General features: G+C 46.9%; 1 protein-coding gene across 1 annotated transcript in view; it reads right to left on the bottom strand.

Moving 5' to 3' along the window:
* HSCB (HscB mitochondrial iron-sulfur cluster cochaperone) overlaps positions 1-27,975 on the bottom strand; it is a 142,145-nt gene that overhangs the window by 22,535 nt on the left and 91,635 nt on the right. Inside the window, exons 4-5 of the mRNA XM_086943161.1 lie at positions 27,473-27,617; positions 11,028-11,075 (exon numbers count right to left, since the gene is read on the bottom strand). Of these exons, the coding sequence (XP_086799287.1) occupies positions 11,028-11,075; positions 27,473-27,617 (193 nt within the window). The remainder of the gene's footprint in view (positions 1-11,027; positions 11,076-27,472; positions 27,618-27,975) is intronic.

Genomic DNA, 27,975 nt, shown 5'->3' with positions numbered 1-27,975 from the left:
CTCATGGGTACACCAATTGGTCTGACTGGGTGTTAGAGAGAACATATGCCGGAAGGATTGAAGAACCTGTTTACAATCCTTCTGTTGATGTTCAGAGAGGCTGCCACAAAAGACAACACCATCCACTGATCCATCATCAGGATTCTGAGTGAGCAGGTCTGGGAGAGGGTCACTCTCTTCCTCCTGTCCCTCATCTATGGCCATGAGCAAGCTCATGTCCTTCCTGTCGACATATGCTTTGAGCCTGTTGACATGGAGCACCCTGTGGGGGCTCCGGGGAGTTCCAAGGCCCACCAGGTAGGTGACCTCTCCCTTTTGCTCAAGAATTGTGTGGGGCCCAGACCATTTGTCTTTGAGTGCTGCTGGGGCCACTGGCTCCAACACCCACACCTTCTGTCCAGGCTGATAAACAGTCAGGACAGCCTTTTGGTCATGCCAAGCTTTTTGGAGTTCTTGGCTGGCCTTAAGGTTTTCAGATGCCTTTTCCATGTACTCAGCCATCCGGGAGCGGAGACCAAGTACATAGTCCACTATGTTGGTTGCAGGCTTTTTGAGAGGTCTCTCCCATCCTTCCTTCACCAAACACAGGGGTCCTCTTACAGGATGTCCATACAAAAGTTCAAAAGGGCTGTAGCCAACCCCCTTCTGTGGGACTTCTCTATAAGCGAATAAAAGGCAGGGAATCAGGACATCCCATCTACACCTGAGCTTTTCAGGTAGTCCATGAATCATCCCTTTTAGGGTCCTGTTGAACCTTTCAACAAGCCCATTGCATTGTGGGTGATAGGGTGTAGTGAACTTGTAGTTGACACCACATTCCTTCCACATAGCAGTTAAGTAGCTTGACATGAAGTTTGCACCTCTGTCAGAGACAACCTCCTTAGGGAAGCCCACTCTGGAGAACACTCCAACTAGGGCTCTTGCCACAACAGGTGCTGTAGTGGTCCTAAGGGGAATAGCTTCAGGATACCTGATGGCATGATCCACTACCACCAGTATAAACTTGTGCCCTGATGCTGTCTGGGGTTCCATTGGACCGACAATGTCAATCCCCACTTGTTCAAAGGGCACCCCCACCACAGGCATTGGTATAAGGGGGGCCTTTGTTGTGCCACCTGACTTACCACTGGCTTGGCAAGTGACACAGGAGCGACAAAACTCCTTGGTATCCTCGTTCATGTGAGGCCAGTGAAAGTGTGAGACAAGCCTGTCCCACGTCTTCGTCTGGCCTAAGTGTCCTGCTAAGGGAATCTTGTGGGCCAAGGTAAGAAGGAAACCTCGCTGAGACAAGGGGATAGCCTCCTGGTCATGCCAGGCTTGGGGTCTCTTGCCTCAGTGTACAGGAGTCCATCCTCCCAGTATACCTTGTGGGTACCTGTGGCGTTCCCAGCAGCCTCAGCAGCAGCCTGCTGCCTGAGGGGTTCAAGGGAAGGGCAGTCTAATTGGTCCTTCCCCAGGTCTTCTCTGGAGGGTCCCCCTGAGCCCAGAAACTCAACTTGATCAAGTTCGAGTTCTTTAGGCTCAGTTTCCCTCAAGTCCTGCAGGTCAGCCTCCTCCGAGACTTGATCCTCGACCTGGGGCAAGGGGGAAGGCGATGCCTTAACCCTACAGCTCTTCTTCTTGGGAGGTGTCTGGTCCATTGTTCCAGGATCCAGCACCTGTTCAGTGGGGCATCTTCTGACCTGTGACCGTGTCACAGCAAGCACATGTGCTGGCAAGCCTAACATCTCCATGCGAGTCCTCTGCTCCACTTCTGACCATTGTGATGACTCCAAATCATTGCCCAACAAACAATCCACTTGGAGGTCTGAACTAACAACAACCTTTTTCTGGCCATTTACCCCTTCCCAGGAGAAAGCAACAATCGCCATACTATGACTGGTAGTGACGTTGCTGGCATTGGTGTCCAGGAAATCTGTACCTGGCATGATCTGTCCAGGGTCCACAAAGTTAGGTGTCACCATGGTGACACTGGCACAAGTGTCCCTATAGGCCTGAGCCATTTTTTCATTTATCAAAGGCGTCTGCCTGTATTTGCCCAAAGTATTGGGACTGACATTAGGGGATATATCCATATCCCCTGTACAGACAAGGACAGCCTGAGTGAGTGTGCCAACTAAGTTGTCATACCCCTCAGAACCCAAGGTTAACCCAACTAATCCCTTGGGAGGTGCACTACTACTGCTGGCTGTACTAGGGGGCACAGGTGCCTTAGGGGCTGCAGTAGCAGGAGTCTGCCCTCCTTTCTTGGTGCACTCACTAAACCAGTGAGTTTTACTTTTACAGTATTGGCACCACCTTTTTGATTGGCCTTCTTGATTCTTCTTTTTCTGGGAAGCCTGACCCCCCCTTCTTTGGGTTGTTGGGGACCTGTCGAAGACTTCTGGTCATTTTGTTCACCCTTAGAATCTTTACCCTTCTGGTCCGCTTTCTTCTGACCACCCTGGTTCTGGCCCTGGTTTTGCTTAACCCTTGTTCTGACCCATCTGTCTGCCTTCTTTCCCAATTCTTGGCGAGAGGTCAGATCCGAGTCGACAAGGTGCTGATGCAACAACAGGTTCTGACAATTGTTTAAAATCTGTTCCCTCATGATCAGATTGTACAATCCTGTATAATCAGTAACCTTACTGCCCAGCAACCAGCCCTCCAAAGCCTTAGTGGCACAATCAACAAAATCAGACCAGTCCTGAGACTGAGTTTTCTGGGTATCCCTGAACAGCAACCTGTACTGCTCAGTGGTTAGGCCGAACCCATCAATCAGTGTGTTCTTCAGGACCTGGTAATTGTTAGCATCCTCAGCTCTAGTAGTGAGGAGCTTATCTCTACCTTTACCTTCAAAGGAGAGCCACAAGATAGCTGCCCACTGACTCTGGGGGACACACTGTACAGTGCAGGCCCTCTCCAAAGCAGTAATCCATTTGTGGATATCATCCCCTTGCTTAAAGGGGGGCACTATCTTACTCAGGTGTCTAGTGTCTAAACTCCTGTTTTCCCTTGGGGGAATGCTGCCACCAGTGGAATCTAGTCCACTTAACTTTTACTCTCTAGCGAAGGCAAGTCTTTCTTTGGCCAGGGCAAGTTCTTCCCTTTCAATCCTCAGATTGACTTCCCTCACTTTGGCTTCGTACACTCTCCTCTGAGGGGATGTCATCCCTCGTTGAGAAGAGTCCTGAGAGCCATTGGTTCGAACAAGTCTGTTAGAGCCTCTCGATAGAGACCTAACTCGTCCATTCCCAATGTTAAGCTGGCCTGAGAGGGGCCCCAGGGGTCTCCTAGTACCATTCTCGTGCCTGCTTAAGTTGTCCCTAGTTAGCTGGCTAACTACTTCTGGACCTTTGTCTGCCTCGTCCTCAGATGGCTCTAGATCCTCATCCTCCTCTTCACCTTCTGCGGAGAGATGGATAAGGTCAGGGTCACCCAAGGTTCCCTCTAGTGGAGGCATGTTCCCCTCTGGATAAGAAGGGTCTGTGTTACCAGCCCTTCTAGCATCATAAGTCTCTAAGAGACCAATCAGAAAAGGAATGGTAGGGTTTGCACCCTGTTTTAGCTTCCTGGATGTACAGATTTGTCTCATCTCTTGGAAGCTAAGTGCAGCATATCTGGACATGACCTGTGGAGGGTCGACTGACACAAGGGGAGACTCAGAGTTTCCTCCTTTGTCTGACATGCTGCTTCTAGTGTGGTGTAAGTGATGCACCTACCTACACTATATGTTTGCCTACTGATCCCTTGCTAAGAGTTGTAGCCAAGGTGTGCTAAGCCTTGAGGAGCTACAACAGCTGGTTCAGTAGAACTCAGAGTATTCTAAGCTAAGTTATATGTACCTGGAGTACTTATGCGATCTTTCACAAGATATTCTTAGGATACGTGTGGTAAAACAACAGCAAGCTCAAATCCCAACCGCTGCACACCAATGTGAGAAGTTGGCCTGATATGCAGTGCTCACTATTCTAGTGATCACTATGCATCAGTCCAAACGACCCTTATGGTGATTGGTTGTAAGCCAACCTTTTAGACCAGCTATACTAGTAGCGTGGATACGAGCAGTCTTCGGGCTAAACTCTAGAGGGCGTGTTAAGCCAGCTGTTATACCATCACATATACCCCTTGAACACCAAGTGAAAGGACACCACACAAGTGTTATGAAAATAAACAGTGTATTTATTTTAAGTCACAACAGCCCTGTACTCTTTATGAGGACAGGGTACTAAGCACACAACAAAAACTCTTATGAAAATACTTCAAGTGCACAATCTACACAAATGCCCGAGGGCACGCAAAGTTAGTGTTCTCGGGCGAACCCGATAAGGTAAGTCGAAAACGACAGTGACTCTGGACACTTAGATAATGAGGCTATGCTGGGGCTCCGAAATGCCGAAGTTACCTAGCCCAGGGGCTGTGGCTGCATAGGTCTTTACAGACGTAGGGAATCCTCGCTGACGAACCAGGAGCCTGAAGAAAGGAGTTGCTGGCAGGCGACCAGTGAAGAAAGTTCCAAGAGATCCAAGCCTGGATCGAAGATGGATGACACCTGAAAGCAGAGGGGACCAAGTTCGTAACTACTAGCCAGTAGTCCGAGGGCACCAGGAGGGCACCGGATGGTAGTCACCTCGACTAGGTGAGTGGGCGACGCTAGGCTCTGCAGTCTCACGGACCAGGAGGCGTTGTCGGCGACCAGGATGGAGGTGCGAGCTGTCCCACGATGGTTGATGCTGTCGGCGTCGCTGGGCCCAGGATTGGGGCAACAAGCCTTGGCAAATTCAGGCCCACGCGGTGGACCTAAAATGGCGTCTTGAGTGGACCAGGAGGGTCCGGGGTGCTCCTCTCTCGGAAGGGAGCAAGGGCCAGTCTGGAGCAACCAGACCAGCAGCAGTGATGTCGTCGGGCGTCGTCGAGAAGGCCACAATCCAGCGGCTAGTAGCCAGACAACGTGATGAGCAGCAAAAAGCAGAAGGGCCCCACGCAGATCGTGGAGATACTGGGAGGCTGGACTTCGGTGCTGGAGCTGCTCAGGGTCGGGGCTTCTCGGACCCCAAAGCACTCACCAGAGGATCCCTCGGCGGTCGTGCTGGGTAGAAGTCGTGCAGTTCTGATGATGGCCGGTCCCTCGAGGTCTCGTCGCACCCACGGATCTCAGCTGAGCTGACGATGTGGGTAGAGGTCAGAGGTGCCAGGGAAGCCGGGTCTCGTCGAGCTGGGCAGTCGGATTCCGGAGGAATGACGTGCAGCAAACCGCAGAGTTCTTAGATGGTGCCTGCGGATGCAGGGTGACTACTCCTTAGTCACAAGGGAGAAATCTTGAGAAGAGTCGAGAGTTCCTTTCATAGAAAGTAGTTTCTTGATTCAAAGATGATCTAATTTGGAAGGGTCCCCGCTCCTGCCTTTATCCTAAAGAAAGGGGTGGGTACGCGACTAGGTCCTGCCCTAGGGGTGGGACCAGGAAGGGGGGTGGTTACACCCCTCTCCTATGCCGGACTTTCCCCAGGCCAGGGGCTGGTGTGCCCCTGGAACTGGTTCTAGCCGGCAGATGCGTAGTGAGCACCGGGGTGCCACTCCGCAGTCACCTTCCTGTAAAGCCCTGCCTACCCAGGATACACAAAACCCTGTCTGGGATGGTGCTAGCACCGCCCCGGACAGGAAACCCTTTGTCCAAGCTCTCCTCGCTGGAAGGACTCCCAGCAGCAGGAGGTCAGACTCGTGTCTGTGGTGGCAGCATCCATTTTGTGGAGCTGAGGCTTCAGTTAACTTTAACCGGGGTTCACAGTTATGTACATGTCGTGTCCCTCTAGAAGGGTGGAATGCTAACCCCGTCGCCAGCATTGGCTAGGGGTTAGTATCCCAATTCGTATGACACCTTACTCGACATGTTTTGATAAAGCGATACCAAAGATAGCATTTAACCGCGAGGATTATAATGCACTTAAGAGTATATGGTACGCGTTATCATGGAACAGCTATTGGGACTTGGTTCCGCAAGCTCCAAACGGGCTCAGCTCATGCCAGAGCACCATTTCACACAATTCCACGCACTCTGCCTTCAGGATTGTCAAGGCCTGCCATAGGAGTGACTGATAGGAATCCGTGTGTCCATTTTCGGGGTTAGATATAGGTATACTATATCTAAAGCAAAGGGTGATTACACCACCTTGCCCCAGCTGTCGTGCAGCCAGTTGTGTCAGATTTAGATGGCCATCCAGGGGTGGCATAATACATGCTTCAGCCCCTGGTAGGCCCTAGGTACACCGATGCCCTGAGTTACAGGGTCTGACAAGGTGGCCCAGTTCCATTTGGGTAATGCACCTAAGGTACACATGTCAATTTAGTGAGAGAACAGCTAGGCTGCGGGTCTGATTGGCAGGCCCACAGCCAGAGAAAGTCGTAAACCAGTGAAACAAAAGCAAAAAATCTGGGTGATCTTAGGATTGCAGATCCTACTCTCCTACAGTGTTGATTTTGGGTTTCAGGGTGCCCTTCACATCCTTTACTGCTGCCATGATTTCTCCCAGCGAGGGCTCCCAGCCACGTCCCCTTCCATCATCATTGTGGGATTCATGATGGCACATTTGTCCATTTTGATGGATTGGGATGCTCGTACACCCTTGGGTTTCATCATTGTCTCAACGTGCCCCATCTAAAGTGTTTTTGGCCCCCTGTTGCCCTGGCGGGGTGAGGCGAGGGGAGAAGAATATGTGGATTGTTCGGACCACCCCTGGGGGCCCTCACCTTTAGATGTAGCATGCCAGTGCCCCGAGCCATGAAACATCCTCAACCTTCACCCTCCGGTGCATAGGCCAGTCTCAATACTCCCTCTGTCACTCTTGCCCGATTTCATCACCGCTCTAGGGCCTGGGCCTCATACCACCTTTGAGTTCCTCCCACGCTCAGGTAGGTTGGGTCCTGCTCCACCCGTCTACAGCAGTTGAAGACCCCCCCCAATCAGATCTGGATTGACACTGCTTGCCAGGGCGAGGGTCATCTCCCACTACTGCGTTGCACCATAAGTCTTTAGTTGGGGTCAGGACTTTGTTTCACGTTCGGCCCAATCTAGTTCCAATGGGCTGACTCCTCCACTCTTTGTCTGTGCTCCCTAGGTGGTCCCTCACTTCTCAGACTTGCCCTCAGGGTGGGCCTGCTGGGATGGGACCACCCTTTGGCCACTGTACTGTGGGCCAGACCCGGCGCCCTCCTCCATCACTCCGCTCATTGCGGCGGCCTCGTACCCGAACCCCGTCAGCTCTTCTGACTGTGTACAGTGGGGAGCGCCGACACTCTCATGACGGGGTGGCAGTCTCCTCCATGGGGGCGTTGGCCTCCCACCTCTACTTTTCCAGGCCCTTTTCCCACCAGCCTCACAAGACTCAATCACTAAAGGCCCCTCTACTGGGCATACCACAGGCTGGTCCACGGTCTGGCGAGTCTGCTCCCCTGGGTCTGCCTCAGTCACTGTTATTTCCGTACTCGCTGTGGCAATATTTAGCGGAGTAGCTCTCCATCCCTTGGCCATGCTATGTAATGCCTGTGGGCCTTGCTTCCTCACTCCATTATCGGCGGTGGCGCTCTGAGGTATGGGGAAGCTCTCAAGACTCATAGGTACACAATCAGGACAGTGGGGACCCGATACACACAGCCCTCCAGATTTCTCTCCACAGCAAGATGCCCACTGGGGACTCGGATATATGACGGATGTCGGGGTTAGTCTGAGAGCTTCGCTAATGCGCATCCATCTTTGTCCGCGGCCAAGCCACGCCCCCGGGGCTAAATATTCTTTCCAACCTGTTAGAATAAAATATCCTCGCACTCTATTCTAAAGAAGGTGAAACAAGTATTTTGTGCTATGCTTGGATTTTGACCCATACGTACAGACAATATGTTTACCTTGAAACAACTGGCACAGTGCACTCTTAGAATTGTTAGCATGATCAAGTTAGGAGGATGCTGGGCACCATAGCACTCTTATCCTACCGGGACTAATTCTTGTAATGTAGGGACTCTTTATGCTCAAGACACTGTATACTCATAGCTCATTCCCCATTTAAATCGGCAGCGCTCTAGAATAGTTTCAGAATGTGTTGTTGCCTAACTTTTTGTGGTTGTTATGCACTGTATTGACAACATCATATAAAACTAAGGCACAACTGCATTTTTTGGGTCGAGTCGTCGCACTGTTGCCAATCGTGGCCTTATACCACTCACATAGTATATTAATTTTAGAATATGATTACAGTGAATTGATTTCTGTTTTACATATGAACTGCAATGGTTTTAATTAATCAAGCAAATTAATGATATATCCACTAACCTCATAAAACATTTGACAAATAAAATATCACTTCCCCGAGGACTCTAAAAACCCATTACCTGCCTTTACCTCTACCCTCCCCATAACACTAAAAATCCCTTACTGCATGTACCGCTATCCACCCCAAAACCCTAAAGATCCCTTATCCTCCTTTACCTATACCCTCCCATACACATTTCTTAACTCTGATCCTTTCCACAATCAGTAAATTCCACTGCTATTTTTAATTGACATATAATTATGTAATTTATAAAGAAAAAAATATACTTACCTGCATGGTAAAGTACCACAGAGTAAAGTACCAAAATGGGGCTGTGTGGTAATGTCCTGCGAGGTAAAGACTGCATACTAGCCAAGAAATAAAGTTTGAAGCAACAAATTGTTGAAACACAGCATAGCAAAACTATGCATTTAAGGAGTGATTGGTCTTACTCCTCCCAATAAGAGAGAAGGTAAACAGAAGGAACTTCATTGAATCAAGGAGAAGCAAAGGAATGCAGTGCATTTTAAAGAGAACAAAAAGAGGCCAAACGTCACATACGATATGTACAGCTACACTGGTAATTGTTAGCAAGTTGATGACTATAATGTGGCCAGATTCAAAACCAAAAAGGAAGACATCTGAAAGTAATGGGAGAGAAGGGATGTAACTCTTCAGCTGGGAAGCTACTGTGACTGATGACTTTAGCAAGGAAGGGGAGACCAATAATTGATCAACCTTTATTTAGACCTGGAGAGACACCCTGGGAAAGGAAGGCATTTACAATGTAAAGCAATGAGGTTGCTGAATTAGATGGACAATGACTGTTTCGACTTCACTGTTATTGCTCGATATTGATGGAGAGATAAAGATGAAGTGAACTGGCACACATTTTAACAAATCAGCTCATGGTTAAAACATTTATTTATTTATAGAGCGCTACAATCGTCCCGGGGGATATCAAGGCGCTAATAGCGAAGAGGTAGGTTTGGCTGCTGGGAGGACACAGGTGGGTCTTAGTATTTAGGGAACAGATGGGTTTTTAATTTTTTTCAGAATGATAGGTAGTTGGATGTGGATGTATTTCTATTTTATAGCTTGAAGGTAAAGTTGTTCTGATAAAAGAAAAATACAAACAGGACGATGATAGCAATATAGCTGAAAAGATAATTTGATTGGCAAATCAGGAAGAAGATATAAATTAAGAGTATGGTACCACATCCTTTATCTAGGCATCAAATATGAAAACACCATTTTACATCACAATTCAGCATAAAGACAAAATGCTAGGTTTAGAGCGACACTAATGCTTTTATAAGAATAAAGGCATACTTTTAAAAACCCTTCTGTAGGGTGTTTTAAACATGAAAGCATATAATAAATTGCCAGAATTCACGTCCTAAATCGTAATTTCATTTCATTTTTTTCGTTTCAGCAAATGAGACACAGGAGGTTGGCGAACTTTCCGTAGAGGATTCTGCTATTTGGAAATCAACTCAATGGGTACTTTTACAGGTGCAAATGCTTGTCCGTTGGTGTTTGACGGCAGAAAGGGCCATTACTTGCATCCGTACTCACAGTCTATATAAAATTTCATTTACATTACTATGGGGTTAATTATGATGTCAGACGGAAAGCCATCCAAAAGCTTGTCTGAGGTTTTCAGTCCGACATCATAGGTTTCCGTCCGACCGCCGGATTACAATAATGGCAGTGTCGGAGGAAAACCCGCTCACAGAGCCCGTCGAGGTGGCGGGCGGAATAGTAATCCCATAATGACAGTGGAGCCAGCTTCGGCTCCGCTTTCTGGGTTATGATGTCGCTTTCCACCTACCCTTCCATGGCGGTCCACCCGCCAGGAAAAGGCAGGTGCAAAGTGACTTTGGGGCCCCTAGCAGGCCCCCTTTCCCCTCTGCTATGGGTCATTTGGGGCACCTATATACATCCTTGCACCATGTGGCAAGCACCACATAGTGCCTGCCACACGGTGCAGGAATGTTTGAAAACATACAGTTTTTAATAGCAGCTTGTGCTACACCCTTTACTGGCTGCTGCACAGGCTACTATTCAAAAATAGATGTTTGCGACTGCCCACAGGGCGGTCGCATCCTAATTAAGTGGGTGGAACCACAGACTTATACGCCATTCCATTGCGCGACAGTATCAGTCGGACGCTCGTCACACCAACAGCTTAATCAGGCCCTATATCACATGGTATCAAACACTGTGGCTTTAATATCATCCGACAAAAAATATTGTATCCCAAATATTGCTTACAAAAAGGTCTACATGAAATTGAGTGATATATTTGAAAATTTTATTTAGGCCGTAATATTTATGGCAGACAATATCTTTATTATCTATATTCTGTAGCTATAAAGTTCCCTTGCCATCTTTCCAGCTCTAATGGAAGCTATCAAATCTATTATTCTGAAAAAAGTAAAGTTTGCACCGCTGTGCTTTTCTCATTGTTCTAAACTAAATTCAGACAATAAAATGCATGCAATTATCTTTGCTGGGAGAATATATATTTAAAAATGGAGGGATCATTTATGGGGTTGCTTTGTTAGAGGGCAGTATGTTGCTGGCAACTATGAAACACTGGTTTTATTCTTCAATAGACAAAGTAAAAGAGCCTCAGTTATGGATGAAGGCTCTGTTGAAATGTTTTGCTATGCACATTTTGGTAATCAGTCATACCCCATACCCTTAGTGATCAGAGGAAAGCTAAACACATATGTACAGTACCTTTCTCAAAAGCTTTACTAACGTCTTCTGTCAATTCTTCATATTTGGCTGAAAATGGGAGAACAATGTTCGTGAGCAATGTATTTTCTAATACAAATTTCATTTAATACTACAAGGTGAAATACTTTACCCTATATCAAATATCAATAGTTCATATCCTTCTACTGGTAAATGTCTTCTAAATATGCTATTCCGGCAACAGACATGAAATAAAGCCTACAGAAGTAAAAGAACACTGGAAGGAAGATGAATAGTGAGGAAGAGTAGTTGGTAGGCAAATCTAGCTAAACCATGAAGTATTAGCAATTTAAGAGTAGTACACTTTTGTAGACAGTGCCAGACAGAGCAAGGATAAGATAATTCAAGGAGTTTTACTATGAAAGCAGCATCACAAGGCGGACTCATACAGAGGGTAGATGGTAAAATGGCATTGTGCCTTTGGAATAAGACATCCTTGTACTGACCCTACAGTGTATTCACCTAAAGAGCAATGCGAAAAAGACAACAATAATCAGTGGCAATGTACAGGTATGCGCTAAGCCTATGCCCAGTGATCTCTCAAAGTAGCAGGAGCCAGTAATAATACAGATCTAATTTCTAATATTTTGAAACATATTTAGGGTATTGTGTATCTCACTATAAAGCAGGTGCATCTGCAAAATATGTATAAAAGCATATTTTCTTATTACGGTCTAGTTGTGAGTCACTAGGCACATGTGATAAGAAAATAACTTCGCCACTGTAATGAAATGCTTTATAACAGTTCAGTTTTGGCATCACCATGCCTGCTGCCAGTGAAAACAGAAAATGCGAAAAGGAAGAACACTGAGCAGAATCAGAACTGGCGTTCAAACAATGGGTTAGAGAACTGGCTTTTCATCTCTTCGACATTATGGTTACCTTGAGTTGTCAGTCCTTAGCAGAAAGGAGAAATTTATAGCAGTGGTGTTTAGAAAGCAGACATCTCTGAAAGTTACCACACATTCTCAAATACGTTTTTTAAAAGTGAGATATTAAACTGCATATATTACACATATGTGGTTGTCTGTGAATTTTGTATTGACTGTAAAGAGTTTATCTTTAAAGATGTGAGAAACGAGTTAAAGACTTTCACGAACTGTAACAGTTGCAATCTCGTCTATGCCATCATGTGTCCCTGCAACATGATCTATGTGGGACAAACGAAACAAAAAAATAAAACTACGGATCTCACAACACCGCAGTAGGATTAGATGTAGAACGGCGAATGCTCCATTGGTTGAACACTTCATTGACAAAGGACACTGTGAAAATGATGTTCGTTGGACTGTGATCAGCCAAGTGATCCTCCCCCCAAGAGGTGGAGATCTCTCTAAACTATTGAACAAAGAAGAATTAAAATGGATCCTTAAAACGGACAGTCTTAATTCTGGACTGAATCTTCAGGAAGACTGGACCAATTTGATATAATAGATGGCCATCTGTTTATCAGCAGGACCTGTTGTCTTTTCAGAAATTTCTGTGCGAATCCGTATTGCTACTCATTGTTTTTACTAATGTATTCTGCTTTTAATGTTTATTGTGTTCTACTGTTCCCACTCACAACTTTTAATCACTATTTATATCCTCCTATTACCGCAGTAATCTATTCTCACCTCACATGCCCTGCCTAACATGGCCGCCACCATCCCCGTTTTCTCTTTCCATGCCCCCCTCCCCGAGCAATCACATGCCCTGCCCAACATGGCCGCCGCCATCCCCGTTTCCTCTTTCCATGCCCCCCTCCCCGACCAATCAGGAGCCCTCTCTCACGTTAATGAAGCGTAGCAGATCCCGGCAAGCCATCGCATTGCCCTGAGGGATTGAAAACCGACTGAACCGGTAAGCCTCACTGTCCACCCATGTAAATTATCCCAGGACAACTTTATATGTACCCCCTCTCTGACTTTCCATCCCCTTTCCCTCCCAGGTACCTTCTGCAACCAACGCGCTGCATATTATGGACACGCCTCCGCGGCTCCTGATTCTGGTAAGCCCCTTATGCCGTTTTCCCGGGCGTGCCCTTTTAGCTCTGTCCATTCCTCCGACCCTTAATACTTTCTCCCGTAATTCTTCTTAGGGAGTCCCAGACCACTAACCGTCCATTCCGTAGCACTAGGTCATACTAGGTAAGCCCAGCAACCCCTTTACTTTGACCCTCACTGCGCCGGTTTCACCACGTCAGCCGTAATATTCTCTTGACCCTCGTGGTCATATGTCACCAATCTCTATTCGCCTATTAGTACTCTCCCCACTCGGTTTTTCTAACTTAATCTCGCAGTCTTCACTGCAACTCCACGACAACGTGTTAATGCATTGTTTCACTTAGTCTGCCCGCACTTCCCAACTCGGCTTGCCTAACCATACTGGGGCATCTCCACTGCAGCTGCCCGCACACAGTGGACTGCATTGATTCACTTAGTCCACCCGCACTTCAATTCTTTCCTTTTTTTCCCCCTGCCATTGGCACTGCCGCTCTGTTCACTTTCACCACGCCGATGGTTCATCATCGTCCTTCTCTCTTCCGGTTTCATAAGACGTCACCATAGCCTTGCCCTTTGAGTCCACTATCGAATTTTACGGAGGGCTTCTCGGCTTTTGTTCTGTCTGTACCGCAATTAATTAGCCTTGTCGAACTCTAGGCAGTGTTATATGACCATTGCAAGTGGAACTATTTATATACCAACAAACGTAGGGTGTTAAATGCCCCAGTTTCTTTTCATGTTCCACCACTAAGGAAATGGCACAACTTTTTTTTAAATTTTCACCACCTTTCACCAATCACCACTATGTAAGATAACTTCCACAACTTTACTTTTATTCACCCTATTTCTCAATACCCAATGTCTTCTAGGCAATAGAGGCTTGACCGAATTAGGCATTAATCAATGTCCTGATGATGATCGCCATCATTTAATAGTGGAATCGAAACGCCGTCGACCTTTTATGTACCTTATACATTGTTTATACCATGTACTATGTAGATGTGAAGGTTCATTTTGATTTATCTCTTCTAATTGTTATTTCAGAACCCTGAAGCTTTTGCCTAAAAGCCCTGTTCTTGTCCACTGTTTTCTCGAATGTACTAATCTGTATGTCTGTAGGGTACAGGCTTGTGCCCCACCACGTGAAATCGTCGAAGGAAATTCCTTGTTTATTCCTTCTGAAGTAAAACATTGAGACCTCTGTCCGGCTGGACAAGTCATATCTATATAGAATTGATTGTGTCTATATTAATTGTTTTTGTAAATTCATTTGCATGGGACCACTGTTGTTTCCTAAAGTATGCTCCCCGAGGTCCTGTGCTGACTCGTTTGGGGTACTCTTGTTGTTCTAAATATAATATATATATATATATTACACAGGAGCCTGAAATCCCTATATATAAGTCTTTCTCTAATTTCTTAAATACAGTTGAGGTGTATTTAATTTGTATTTAATTTATTTATAAAGCGCTAACAATCATCCTAGGTAGGATATCACGGCGCTGAGGTTTGGTGCTGAGGGGTAACATTGCTAGTCATATGTAATAACAAAATGATCAACTGTTAAAAGATATTACATCTGGTGTGGTACATTACAATGCCTATTTTCAAAACGCAGCAGCCAAGGTGAAAGGCAGGTCACAAAGCATCATTACAGCTGCAGATTAAACAAGGATAACAAGAATAGACTTGTGCTTCTCCTTATATGTTTTAAAAAAATGAACAGTGATCAACAGAAAGGAGATAATTATGTCAACTTGTTTAGTTTTATGGCATTGCATGAAAGACAGAATCCATCTGAAAGTTTCTACACATTCAGAGTTACAGCAATTTTCAATCTGACTTATCTAAACATATTCAAATATCTTTGTGCAACAAATTGCTAACTGTTTTTTTTAATGTTTAATTTTGCACTACACTTTCTACTTTTATTCTACACGTCTCATTCATATGAAAAAGCACACCACGTCATTGATTTAAGTGGTTTAAGGGATGGGTGATGGTGTGGCCATGTATTATAAGACATTAAAATCAATCTACTGTATCTTAAAAGTATATTACAAGTCACCTTCAGCCTTGTTTCTCTATATGGGCACGAAACTCCTCAGTGACTTGTAAAATCCTTATAATGTACAGCAAAGATTACTTTATCTCATAAATAATTTGATTTTACAACAAATTACTAGCTACCTAGTAGTGTGTTTAATATTGACTATAGATTCCAAATTTATTGCACATTTCTACAACTGTATCATCTTTGCCATACGCAAGTAAAAGAGATCAATGACTTCAGTTTTTGGGAAGAGTAAATACCATGTATTATAAGGCATAAAACACATTCTGGTGTCAAGCTAGACACACAGCAGATGAATCAGTCACTGGAATGGGGCTAAGGATCTTTCTAATAAGTATCTTAAAAAGATAGAAAGCACGTTCTGCGCTCATCAACTTCAAAAAGGAAGTCGTCTTTAACTTGCAATAACTCGAACTGATAAAAATATGTAAAATCATATTTGCTTTTCACCATGGTGGGTAAGATCTTTTGTGATCACCATGTTGTTTTATACGGAGACCTATCATAAACCGTATAAACTTCTCAACAAACAGATGTGTGCCAGGTCATAAGGCACAAAACAAAATGTTTAGGTTGAAGAATTGAAGTTTTGGCACTCACATAACCATGTCCCCACACTTGGCTGCCGGCTTCCATATCGCAAGTCACTATTCTTATTCTAGACATAGGTCTGCAATGACCCAGTGAGTTACATGCTCACTACTGACACCAAAGTGAGACCAGCAAGTCACAAGTTCAGTGCTGAGAATGTCCTTCTCAAACCTATTGTTTCTGAGGCTGACGATCTCGGAACTCTTAAAAAAGGGTAATGGTGGCATCAATTGTGCAAAACAGCAGAACTGCTGTAGGAAGCTACAGTAAAAAACAAGCCATTGGTGTTAATCAAGGTGAGTGAATGGGAAAGCTCTCATTTTGGGAAACAAATAAGTTACGTACCTTTAGTAATGCTTTTTCTGGTGGATACTCTACCTACCAGCAGATTCCTCCTTTTTTCTACCCTCTCAAGACCCAGGCATGATCTGGGAAACCTTTCATAGCTTCTACACGCTAGTAGGTGAAGTTATTGTGCCTTTGATGGTCTCTCTGTCCCACCCCAGACATGACAACATGCAGCTGCTTACAGGTGCCTTAAACGTCCACAGACATCACTTTACCACTTCTTTTCTACACCCAAAGACATGACTGACATAATGGAAGTGATAACTGATAGTAAGCAAAATCTGACTTGGGGCCTGGAAGTTCGCACACCGGAATAGGGTGGCAGGTTTGTGGTGAGGAGTCTGAAGGTACATAGAGTATCGTCGCCATCCCTGAAATGTCTGGGAGAGGATGTTTAATTTTGCGGCTCTTGGGCTATGTAAAAATAGGGTGGTTGTGGGTCTTTTTTGATAAGGAATTCTGCTTCCTCCTTCATGATCCACCCCTTTTCCTTTCCTGCATCTACTAGAAATGTGATCTCCTCCATCACATCATAAGGAAGGGCACTGCCTTAGTACTTTGTACTGCATGTCATCATTCAATAGCCTGAGACATTGTTATGTTATGTTAAGGGAAGTTAATATAATGCAAAGACTCACTCCTGAAGGAGTTTCTCAGAGCTGTCCCAAATTATAACAAGCCAACTCATTAAAATAGCCAGGTCATCAGCAGTGTTTTAAAGGTGGTAAAGTTAGTGGATGAACAGATGTGGAGAGGAAGCTTATTCCAATGAAAGGGGTGCTAGGTAGGAAAAAGACCAACTGTGGTATCTTGTGGGACCGATGCGATGGGGACTTTAGAAAGCTTTGCTCTAGATCTAAGATTTGTGATGAGGCAGTAGAGTGTAAGCTTTGAACGCAGATAAGCCGGACCCACACCTGTCAAGGGATTATATGTCAAACAGAGAAACTTAAACAAGGACCGCTTCCTAAGTGGTAGCCAGAGAAGAGACTTCAGAGTGGGCAACAAAGGGGTTCTTGTAGGGTGATTAGAGAATGAACTCGCCGCTGTATTTTGTACCACTTGCATTTTTTTAAAGCAGGGCCTCATGGGCAGCTACCAGTAAGGCGTTTACATTCTCCAGGCGGAGCTTGGATTAGCGTTCTCCTGGACCTCAATGGTAACCATTGGAACACTTATTTAAGCAATCACATGGTAGCAAAATATAACAACAGACAGACTGAATATATTCCTTCATGGAGAGATTATCATTAATCATGAAACTGAAAGTTCTGACAGACCTGCTGGGGCAGGGGGCAGGGAGCAGGGCCCAACTAAGACATTCATCATAGTACACTTCTAACTATAGACCCAGCAACCAATGATTTTCTTTCATATAAAGATGGTACACATAACAATGATTCCACTAACAGAGGGCAACCCATAATATTCCATATATAAGCCTGTGACTACAGAAGGGGCCCACCACTGCTAGACCATGAAGTTAAAAGAGCCTCCCTAAATAGGGTAAGCAAAGCTACACTCGCATGCATGTTGACTGTCAGAAAGCTGCATGTTTGATAAGCATGTTCTGTTTGTGCATGTGATTTACGTTATTACCTTATCACCTGTGCTGTGTCATTGAATGCTTTTTCTACAAATCATCACTATTCCAGCACAATGGATCATATCATGCTTTTGTACCCTAAGTCTTGAAATTCAAATAAGGAGCGGTAAAAAATTCCGGTCTTTCCAATATATACTAACATACACCCATAAAATTAGAGAGAAGGATACTTTTTCCCTGAGGAATGTACATGACCTATTATCTGGCTCTTAGGACGTGCAAAAACATGTCAGCACTTTCATAGGATGGTGGAGCCATGGTACCACTAAACATGCAGTAATTTCTTTATTCACATTTTAATCACACCGGAGGTACCACATAAAAAAGGATGTACCTGCGGAATACCTTAAGGTATTTTTAATATAAACTGGATCCCTGTATTATCCAGGAAAAGAATATACCTTAAGAACTCCCTCATTAATTGGGTGTGGGACCGTCATGGTAATACCAGCTTACCAGGGTGGGAGGAGGTAGACAGTGATTAAGTATGCTACATTACGTGAGTGAGACCACCTCAAACAAAATATTTTTCTGACCCAAAATTGGTCCAATAACCTGGGGACAAGAAGTCAGGAATTGGAATTATCTGTTCGGTCTACAGAGTCACAGCTCTTGTGATCTATGGTGTGTCTAAAGAGGAAGTGCGGTATCTAAATCCTCCCTTTCTCTCAATGTGATAGGATGATCAAGAATGACAAGTACCAGATCTTTCAAGTCCAATCTTTGGCCATCAGAATGATATGTGCTCTGACCTGTCTCATTTTCCTCACAACGCGCAGAAAGAGAGGATTTGCATACATAAGACCAATGTCCTTGAAAGCATGAATATGTCCTCCAGAGATGCTCTACAGACAATGAGGTGATTAAGCGGCGGGAAAAATGTCCTCTGAGGGTGTGCCCCTCAGGGTGAGGCTCTCTCAAACAACCTTTCGGGGTAGTCAACATTTGTGGTCAGCAATATGGTATCTACAGAGATTGTCTGCCTTGATTTTGAGGCACCTGCTGGATGTCTCATGGAAAGTGAGACTAAGTTAAGTACTAGCCAGGGCCATTACATCAGTGCCTCCAAAAAGATAGTGTTAAAGACCATGCCAGCATGCTCTGTGAGGTACAACATCGAATATGCTACTTACCAGTATGCATCTGTTCTTGGCATGTAGGGCTGCTAACATTCATATCTGTGCATAGATCGCCGCCTAGTGTTGGGTCCGGATGATTGCACATTGTTGTCCTGGAAGAGTCTTCGAAGTATCACGAGATAGGTGGCTCCTCCCCTGGACTACAGTGCGCATGGGCATCGACTCCATCTCCAGATTGTTTTTAGCCATTGTGGCCAAGATTGAGTGAAACTCAGTGAATGATGACCATGCTATGAGTATATGTGACTACTGCAGCTGCTACAGGAATTTGGATAAAAGGCTCTTGGATTGTGAGGGCTTGTAATTCACTAACCCTCCGTAGTGATGTAATTGCTACGAGGAAAGCCACTTTCCATGTCAAGAACTGAATCTCGCAGGAATGCAGTGGTTCAAAAGGAGGACCCATCAGCCTGGTAAGAATCACATTGAGGTTCCACTCAGGAGCTGGTGGAGTCCGTGGCGGGATAACTCGTTTGAGGCCTTCCAAAAGAGCTTTGATGGCAGGCACCTTGAAGAGTGAAAGGTGCTGTCTATTTTGGAGATACGCGGCCATTGCAGACAGATGAATGCGAATGGAAGTATAGGCCAGATTACACTTGTATAGATGGAAAAGGTAACAGATGATGTTCTGAATAGAAGCGTCCAGCGGGTTAATGTTGTGGTTTGCACAATAGATGACAAGCCGCTTCCATTTTGCCGCGTAGCAGGCTCTAGTAGTGGGCTTCCTTGCCTCCCGAATGATGTCCATGCAATTGGGAGGTAAGTTCAGGTAGCCAAACTCTAGGACTTCAGGAGCCAGATCGCCAGGTTGAGCTGTTACGGATCTGGGTGCTGAATGTCGCCATGGCTCTGCGTCAAAAGGCTGGGTGTGAGATGTAGCCTCTGATGCGGTACCACGGACAGTTCCAGAAACGTGGTGTACCATGGTTGACGAGCCCACGTTGGAGCAACTAGGATGAGAGTCATCGAGTGTTGCCGGAGTTTGCGTGCCACCAGCGGTATCAGAGGTGCTGGGGGAAAAGCGTACGCAAATTTGCCTGACCAGTTCATCCATATCGCATTGCCCTGCGACAGCGGGTGTGGGAACCTGGCGGCGAAGCTTAGGCATTTTGCGTTCTCCTGCGTGGCGAACATGTCTATCTCTGGATGACCCCACGTTTGGAAGTACGGCTGGAGTACTGATGCGTGTATCTCCCACTCGTGCATTTGGTGGCTGTGCCTGCTGAGCAGGTCCGCCATCTGATTGTCTTTGCCTGGGAGATGCTCTGCCATGAGGAAGATGTTCCTCTGAATGGCCCACTTCCACATGCTCTGAGCCAGATGAGACAGCTGCGGAGAGTGTGTGCCTCCCTGCTTATGAATGTAGTACATCGCCGTCATGTTGTCCGTGCGGATCAACACGACCTTGTTGCAGAGATGTACTTTGAAAGCCTTGAGTGCCATGAAGATTGCCATCAGTTCCAGAACGTTGATGTGCATCTTCCCCTGTTGCTAGTCCCTGCACAGTGTATTGGAGTACATGCGCTCCCCATCCCTGGAGAGAAGCGTCCGTTGTCAGGATAATCTGCGGCACAGGCTCCTGAAACGGTCGGCCCTTGCAAAGGTTTCGTGGATTCCACCAATGCAGAGAGTTGTATGCCCGACCGCTCACCAACACTAGGTCTTTCAACTGGTTGTGAGCCTGAGTCCACTGACGTGCTAAGCACTCCTGAAGCGGACGCATATGTAGTCTCGCGTGCGGGACAATGGAGATGCAGGAGGCCATCATGCCTATCAACTGCATGAACACTCTTGCTGGAAGCGAGTGTTGAGGTCTGAATTTTTGGATCAGCGATTGAATGCTGCCGACTCTCACTGAATTTGGCTGTGCTGTGGCCGCCAGAGGGTCTATGGTCGCACCCAGATACTGCCGTATGTGGGCGGGCTGGAGATGGGATTTTGGGTAATTCAGTGAGAACCCCAGATCGTGCAGAAGGTGAATGGTGCGGGACACGTGGTGGGCGCACTGCTGGGCCGACTTCGCCTGAATGAGCCAGTCGTCCAGATAGGGGTAGACGTGGATGTTTTGACGTCTCAAATGCGCCGCTACCGTCGCCAGGCACTTTGTGAAAACCCTGGGTGCCGTGGTGACCCCAAAAGGCAAAACCTTGAACTGGTAGTGCTGGTTTTAGATGGTGAACCTGAGGTATTTTCTGTGTGAAGGATGTAGCGGAATGTGGAAGTACGCATCCTTCAGGTCCAGAGTTGCCAGGAAGTCCCCCTGTTGAAGCAGTGGGAGAACTTGCTGCAGTGTGAGCATGTGGAAGTGCTCTGATAGGATGTAAAAGTTGAGGGGCCTGAGATCTAGGATGGGCCTGAGGGATCCATCCTTCTTTGGAATTAGAAAGTACAGGGAGTAAACTCCCGCGCCTCTTTCCTGCAAAGGCACAAGCTTTATTGCCCCTTTTTGCAGCATGACTGTGACTTCCTGCTGCAATAAGTGCAAGTGCTCGCCGGACATAGGACGGTGCCTTGGAGGTATGTTGGGTGGAGTGGATGTGGGCTCCAGACAATAACCAAATTGAACAAGTTTTCTGACCCACCTGTCCGTGGTGATGGACTTTCACACGGGCAGGAACTGCTGGAGTCTCCCCCCGACCGGTGTTGTGTGGTCGGGGGGCAGTGACAATGCGTCACTGTTTGTTGGCGGTGGAGGACCTGGAGCTGTTGTTGCCACGTCCTCTGCCCTTGGCGTTGTTGCCGCGGTATCCACCCCGACCCTTGTTGGTATAAGAAGTCTGGGTGTTGCTTTTGTAAAACTGCGCTGACTGCGAAAGTTGCCCCCTTGAGGTGCCTCTAATATTGGAGCGACGAAAGGACCCACTCCGAAACTGCTGGTACTGCAAGGCACCCATAGATTTTGCAGTGTCGGTGTCCTTTTTCATCTTCTCAAGGGTGGTGTCAACCTCCGGGCCAAACAGGTGATCTGGGTTGACTGTTTGGTTCAAGATGGTGGTTTGAATGTCCGGCTTGAACCCAGATATTCTTAGCCATGCATGTCTACGCAGCATAACGCTAGTGTTAATTGCGCGTGCGGCGGTGTCAGCCACGCCCAGAGCGCACTTTATGGAAGCGTTGGAGATTAGCTTCCCCTCCTGTATTAACATTTCACCGCTTCCTTATATTGATCCGGTAAATGTTGCAAAAGGGTCTCTAGAGTATCATAGTGTGCCCTGTCATAACGCGCCACCAGCGCCTGCGTGTTGGAGATGAGCCATATGTTGGCTGCCTGCGCTGCCACCCTCTTCCCCGAAGCCTCAAAGACTTTCGATTCCTTGTCTGGGGGAGGAGCATCACCCGTAGTCTGCGAGTTGGCTCTTTTCCGTGCATTGGAGACAACCAGGGAGTCCAGAAGCAACTGTCCCTTAAAATAAGTTGGATCAGTGGGCGCTGCTTTGTACTTTTTGTCGATTCTTGGGTTGATAACCCTCGCCCTGGTGGGTTCTTTGAAGACCTCAGCAGCGTGCTTTAAAACCCCCATTCAGCATTGGGAGAGTCTTTACAGTCTTTTCAGAGACAGAAAAAGTGTCAAATAGGAAGTCGACGTCCACAGGGTCAGCATGCAGATCGACGTTGTGATTGGCCGCTGCCCGCTCAATGAGGGCATTGAAAGCCGCAGAGTCCTCAGTGGGTGAAGTTTTGGCTGAGAAAAGCTGAGGGTCCTGACCAGAATGCGGGTCCCCAGGATCGCCACCAGCAGACCAGGGCTCAGTCACCTCCTCTGGGTCTGTGTAGATGGGGTAGCTGTACTCATCGTCGTCGTCACCCGCACCAGCGTCGACATTGGAATGAGTGGGCGAGAGTTCGGGAGCCTGTGGTGAGATGGGCTCCACCAAGGCAGGAGTCCCAGCAGAGTCCATCTTTCGTTTCAGTGGGATTTTGTATGACTCCAATTGGGGCTCAGGGGTGATTTTCCTCTTCAGGAGGGAAAGCCTGCCCGTTTCGGCGTCGATGAAATGCTTCTGACGCTCTTCCTCTGCAAGTTGTCGATGCCATGGGCCGAGGACCACCAACGACGGTTTTGGCGTCCAAGACACCTTTTCGGGCACGCCGGCCCCCTGTTTAGCAGCGAAAGCTTTCGGCGCCGTCTTAGGCGGCAAGGTGAAAAGGATTGGCATGTGCGCTTTCGCCGGTTTCTCTAGAGGCTTGGCTGGAGCAGGGTCTTTCGGGTCGGCCATTTTGACGTGGCTCTTCGGCTCGACGGCCATCTTCGATTTCTTCGGCGCCGAGGCCTCTGAAGTCTTCGATCCGACCAGTGCGACACGCACTTTTGGTTTCGATACCTCTGGCGTCGATACAGTAAGTTTCACTTTCGGTTTCTGCGTTACCGAATCGGTACCAAAGTCCGTGGCCGGGCCAGCAGGCAGGGCCGAGGAACTTACAGCAAGGTCTCGGGTAAGGCCTGAAGGCGATCCCTCGACCTGGGCCTTATGTATTTGTACGGCCCCGGAGTCTGTCTGAGGAAGCTCCTCGTCCGAGCTATCCTCCACAGTGGCAAGGGCCCCGTCGTCGTCCCCTACCTCCTCGACGACTTCAAAGAAAACCTCGGTCTCTGCGTCGTAGTCGTCCTCGACCTCCGACGCGGGGTTAGATTCTGTGATGTCCTGGATATCATCGTCCTCGACTTCCCCAGCATCGAAAATGTCTGCAGGCGGTGGTGCAGATTGCTGGGCCTCCAGGCGCGCAGCTCGAAGGAGCTGGAGTGCTTTCTTCGACCGGAACCTGGAACAGGCCATACACTTAGCCTCGTCGTGGTCCGGCGACAAGCACTTGTTGCACACCGGGTGGACGTCGATATGTGGGTACTTAGAGGCACACACCGGACATCGTTTGAATGGACTTCGTTCCATGATGTTGAAGAGTCGGAGCGTCGACTAGGCCCTTCTGCGCCGAAAGCACGCGGAAGTACAATCTCGACTCGGAGCCGAGGAAAGTTGCGAAGCCGAACGCAAGACAATACCGACACAAGTCCTAAAAACCTTTTGGTCTTAAGAGTAAAGTTGATTTTTATCGATTCCGACAAGAGGGAACCAAAGACATCCGAACCCAATGGCGGAAAAAAACAATCTGGGGATGGAGTCGATGCCCATGCGCACTGTAGTCCAGGGGAGGAGCCACCTATCTCGTGATACTTCGAAGACTCTTCCAGGACAACAATGTGCAATCATCCGGACCCAACACTAGGCGGCGATCTATGCACAGATATGAATTCAGCAGCCCACATGCCTCGAACAGAGGTTTATTATAGGTGAGCACAGAATTTACTTCCCCCTTGATCGAAGAGAGAAACCCTTTCAAGGCCTCCACAGATTTATGCGTCACCGCTGCTCTGAAGGAGACCACAAAATTAGAACTCCACATCATCCATGTGGCCTCGCCTGCTGTAGGGATGAGGCATCTGTATGTATGTATTGTGCACTTATATAGCGCGAATCTGCCACCCAGAGGGTATCCTGGCGCTTTGACTCTACTGAACCATCTACACAGACACGTTTTTAAGCTGTTCTAGGGAAAAAGATGAGTTTTCAGACTTTTCTTGAAGGATGAGAGGTCGTCCAAGCTCCTCAAGGACAGAGGGAGGGAATTCCAGAGCTTGGCAGCTGCGTGTCCAAAGGACCGGCCCCCCATCCATAGCCTATGGATCCTCGGAACCACCACAAGATGTAATGAAGAGGAGCGTAAAGGTCTCGCTGCGTGGTACCAAGAAAAGAAGTTATGAAGCATGGCTGGACCGTGGTCATGTAGAGCCTTACAGACCAGGCAGGATGATTTAAAAAGAATTCGCTGTTGAACTGGCAACCAGTGAAGGTCTTTAAGTGCGAGGGAAGAGGAGGCAGCGTGCGGCCTAGAAAGAGCCAGCTTCGCAGCCATGTTTTGAATGCGCTGTAGCTTGTTGATCAAAGTGCCGGGTGCCCCCAGAAGCAGTGCATTACAATAATCTATCCTGCTAAGGATAATGCCACGCACCACCTCAGGTCTAGCATGGAGCGGGAGCAGGGGGAGGATTTTCCGCAAGGTGCGGAGTAGCATCATACATGTGGAAATGGTTTTATTAACAAAGCCGTCCAGCTGAAGGTTAGAGTCAAACGTGACTCCGAGGTTGCGGGCGGAATTCGCCGCCACCACATTGCCCAAGGAGGAAGAAGGCCAGAGATCAGTCGGTAGAGGGCGCGGGACGCGGTCCGATGAGCAGTGGAGTACCTCGGTCGTAGAGCTATTAAATTGGAGGGAGTTGTTCCTCAACCAATCGGCAGTGGCAGACATACAACGATGGAAAGTCTCTGTAGAGACAGCATCTTCTCCTTCAAGGGAGAAGATGAGCTGGGTGTCATCGGCATAATTAATCACTGAAATGCCGAAGGATTTGATCAATTTGATCAGGGGGCACAGGTACAGATTGAACAGGATGGGGCTGATTGCAGACCCCTGAGGGACACCCTGTCCCACTCTCCTAATGCCTGATCGAAAAGGGGGTAGTGCCACCACCTGGTGTCTATTCTGGAGATAGGAGATCAGCCAATCACCTGCCAGACCTGCTACCCCGGCCTCCTCCAGCCTGTTGATAAGAATGGGGTGGCTGACCGTGTCGAACGCGGCCAACATGTCGAGCAACACTAAAAAGGCTGCTCGACCATTGTCGACCCGAGATCGAAGGGTGTCCAACACGACCACCAGCGCCGACTCCGTGCCATGGGCTGGCCGGAAGCCGAACTGGGCCACATCCAGACAGGTGTTACCTTCCAAAAAGCTGGATAGAGACCAGGTCACAAGTTTTTCCATGATCTTGACTGGAAAAGGAAGCAATGAGATTGGCCGATAGTTAGACAGACAGGTGGGGTCAAGAGTAAGTTTCTTTAGGATAGGGGAGACCACCGCTAGCTTCCAGCTATCAGGGACCATGGCAGTGCTAAAGGACTGATGACAGATTGAATATAAAGGTTGGAAGAGTTCCTCCTGAAAAGATTTCCAATGTTTGTGGGGGAGTGGATCATGAGGGGAGCCAGAAGACACCCCACTTGCTAATGCGCAGAACTCATCGAATGGGGGGAGAGTAAAACTCTCCAGCCGCCGGTGAGCTGTCTGTTCTTCCAGTTCGACTAGAATGGGGGAAAATACAGGGACAGCCAAAGGCTGAGGGCAGGGCGTGCCTGGAGTAGTGAGGCCGCTCAGGATATTGGCAATTTTATCCTCAAATGCCTTTGCTAGGGAGTCGCAAAGGGATTGTGAGGCCGGGATGTTATTAGCCGCGCAAGCATCTGTTATCACTGTCACTGGTGGGAGGATAGAATGGCCTGCTGCAGGTCAGGTTGGTGCTTGTTATTCTCAAATGAAGGAAATTCAGATCTTGTCTGAAAAGCACCCCCAATTTTGGATCCAGGCATAAGTTCCACTGAACATCTTTAATGTGCAACTTAGTGAAGAGTCCCAACATGAATCAGGAACAGGCCTTGCAGTCTCAAAATTGTAAAGGCTGGAAGAGCAACTCCAAGATGAACAGCAGTGTAACATTATCCTCTGCATATGGTCTGAGACTCGCTGAGGCAAGCCTCCCTTCAGCAGCTTGTTATAGAGGTACGGAAACCTGTATATCCTGGACCAGTCAAGATAGGCTACGAACACTAACATGACATTTATAAAGACCAAGGAAGTCAATGCAAGAACAGTGGGAGGACTGGATATTGAACATTGGGTGGAACCCACCACAAGAAGAGTGGTAACTCAGCCAGGACTGAAGCCATGGTACATGAAAGTACAGATTCAGCAAATGAAAGGACACTAGGAAATCCACACAGTCAAAGGCCAACAAGATCTGAGCAAGGGTCAATATTTTGAATTACTTCTCCCGGAGAGACGAGATAAAAATTCTAAGATCAGTAATTGTCTGTATGCCTCCAACTTTTTTTGGGGACCAATATGTAAAATGAGTACCTGTCTGCTCCAAGCACTATTGCTAGTGCACTGTTGACGAGCAATGTTACCACCACTCTGGAAAGAACTTGCTCATGAGCTGTGGAAACTGGACTAAACACAGAGCAGCTGTCAGGGGGAGAATTTTGAAAAAGGAGGATGCACACAACTTTGACAATCTACAGTACCCACTGACTTGAAGCCAGTAAGTCAGAAAGCAGCAGAATCGGCCTCTCACTAGGCACCTATGTTTGCCCAAGTGAGGTTTGGGTGCTGTCCGTCTGCGATACTTAAAAAAAAATTGTTTATACATTTTGGTTTGGTACACAAAAAAGTTTCCATTTGTAGACCTGCACATACAAGTTGAACATGGATGTCACTTTATTATGTCTGTATAGAATGGCTAAAACATTAGCAAAGTCAACTGGTGTTTTAAGCAATGTCGCTATTCTACTGTTTTGGGAAATAAGGCAAGACGGCAGATCAATCTACAAGGTATTCCTGCTATAAAACTGAGTGAGGATATAGGGACCAGCGTATTTCAAGTACTAACATTCAACTTTCTTTCAATAGCACTACAAGCTATACCTGAGTTTACGAATTAACAATCATACATTGCAGTTGTCTTGTTGCTTGTTGCACATTAAATCATAGGGCTAGATGTGTATATAGCAAATTTATTATAAAAAACGTTTTTTCCCTTAAGCATTTATTAAAGAATTAAAGTAGCTAATTACCGTCAATGAAAATTCCAATACCGTGTACTTCGGACTCGTCCTGGGCATCTTCCAGTTTTTCATTAATTTCCAAGATTTCAACAATGAAGGGCATTTCTGCATCACTGTCTGTTCCTTCTCCTAGTTCAATCCCGTTGAGTTTTAACTGTAGGAAACAATGGTTTCGCTGTTACAAATAAACAAAACAAATCAGCAAAAGAGAATCCTATTCTATTGCTTAAGGCCCAATGAACCACCGCGCCATCAGACAGACAGCTTTGCCGTTGCAGAAGAGGCATCATCATCAGTGACAGCCGATATTTCACAGCCCCAAAACCCCAAATCAAACTTAAATACTAAGTATCCTCCCCTGCCATATGCAAATTCATCTTCTCTGGCTAAACTAAATACCGTTGGAGTGGTATATAATTGAGCTACCACAATTTAAGAGGCAGTTTTGCTGCTGTCTAGAAATAATGCTTCGTGGTTGGCAGCTTCTGTAGAGAACGACATTCACCAGTTTC

Source organism: Lissotriton vulgaris, chromosome 11 (assembly GCF_964263255.1).
Source record: "Lissotriton vulgaris chromosome 11, aLisVul1.2, whole genome shotgun sequence".
NCBI lineage: Eukaryota > Metazoa > Chordata > Amphibia > Caudata > Salamandridae > Lissotriton > Lissotriton vulgaris.
The sequence above is the reverse complement of the archived record's forward strand: the minus strand, read 5'-3'. Positions and strand labels throughout refer to the sequence as shown.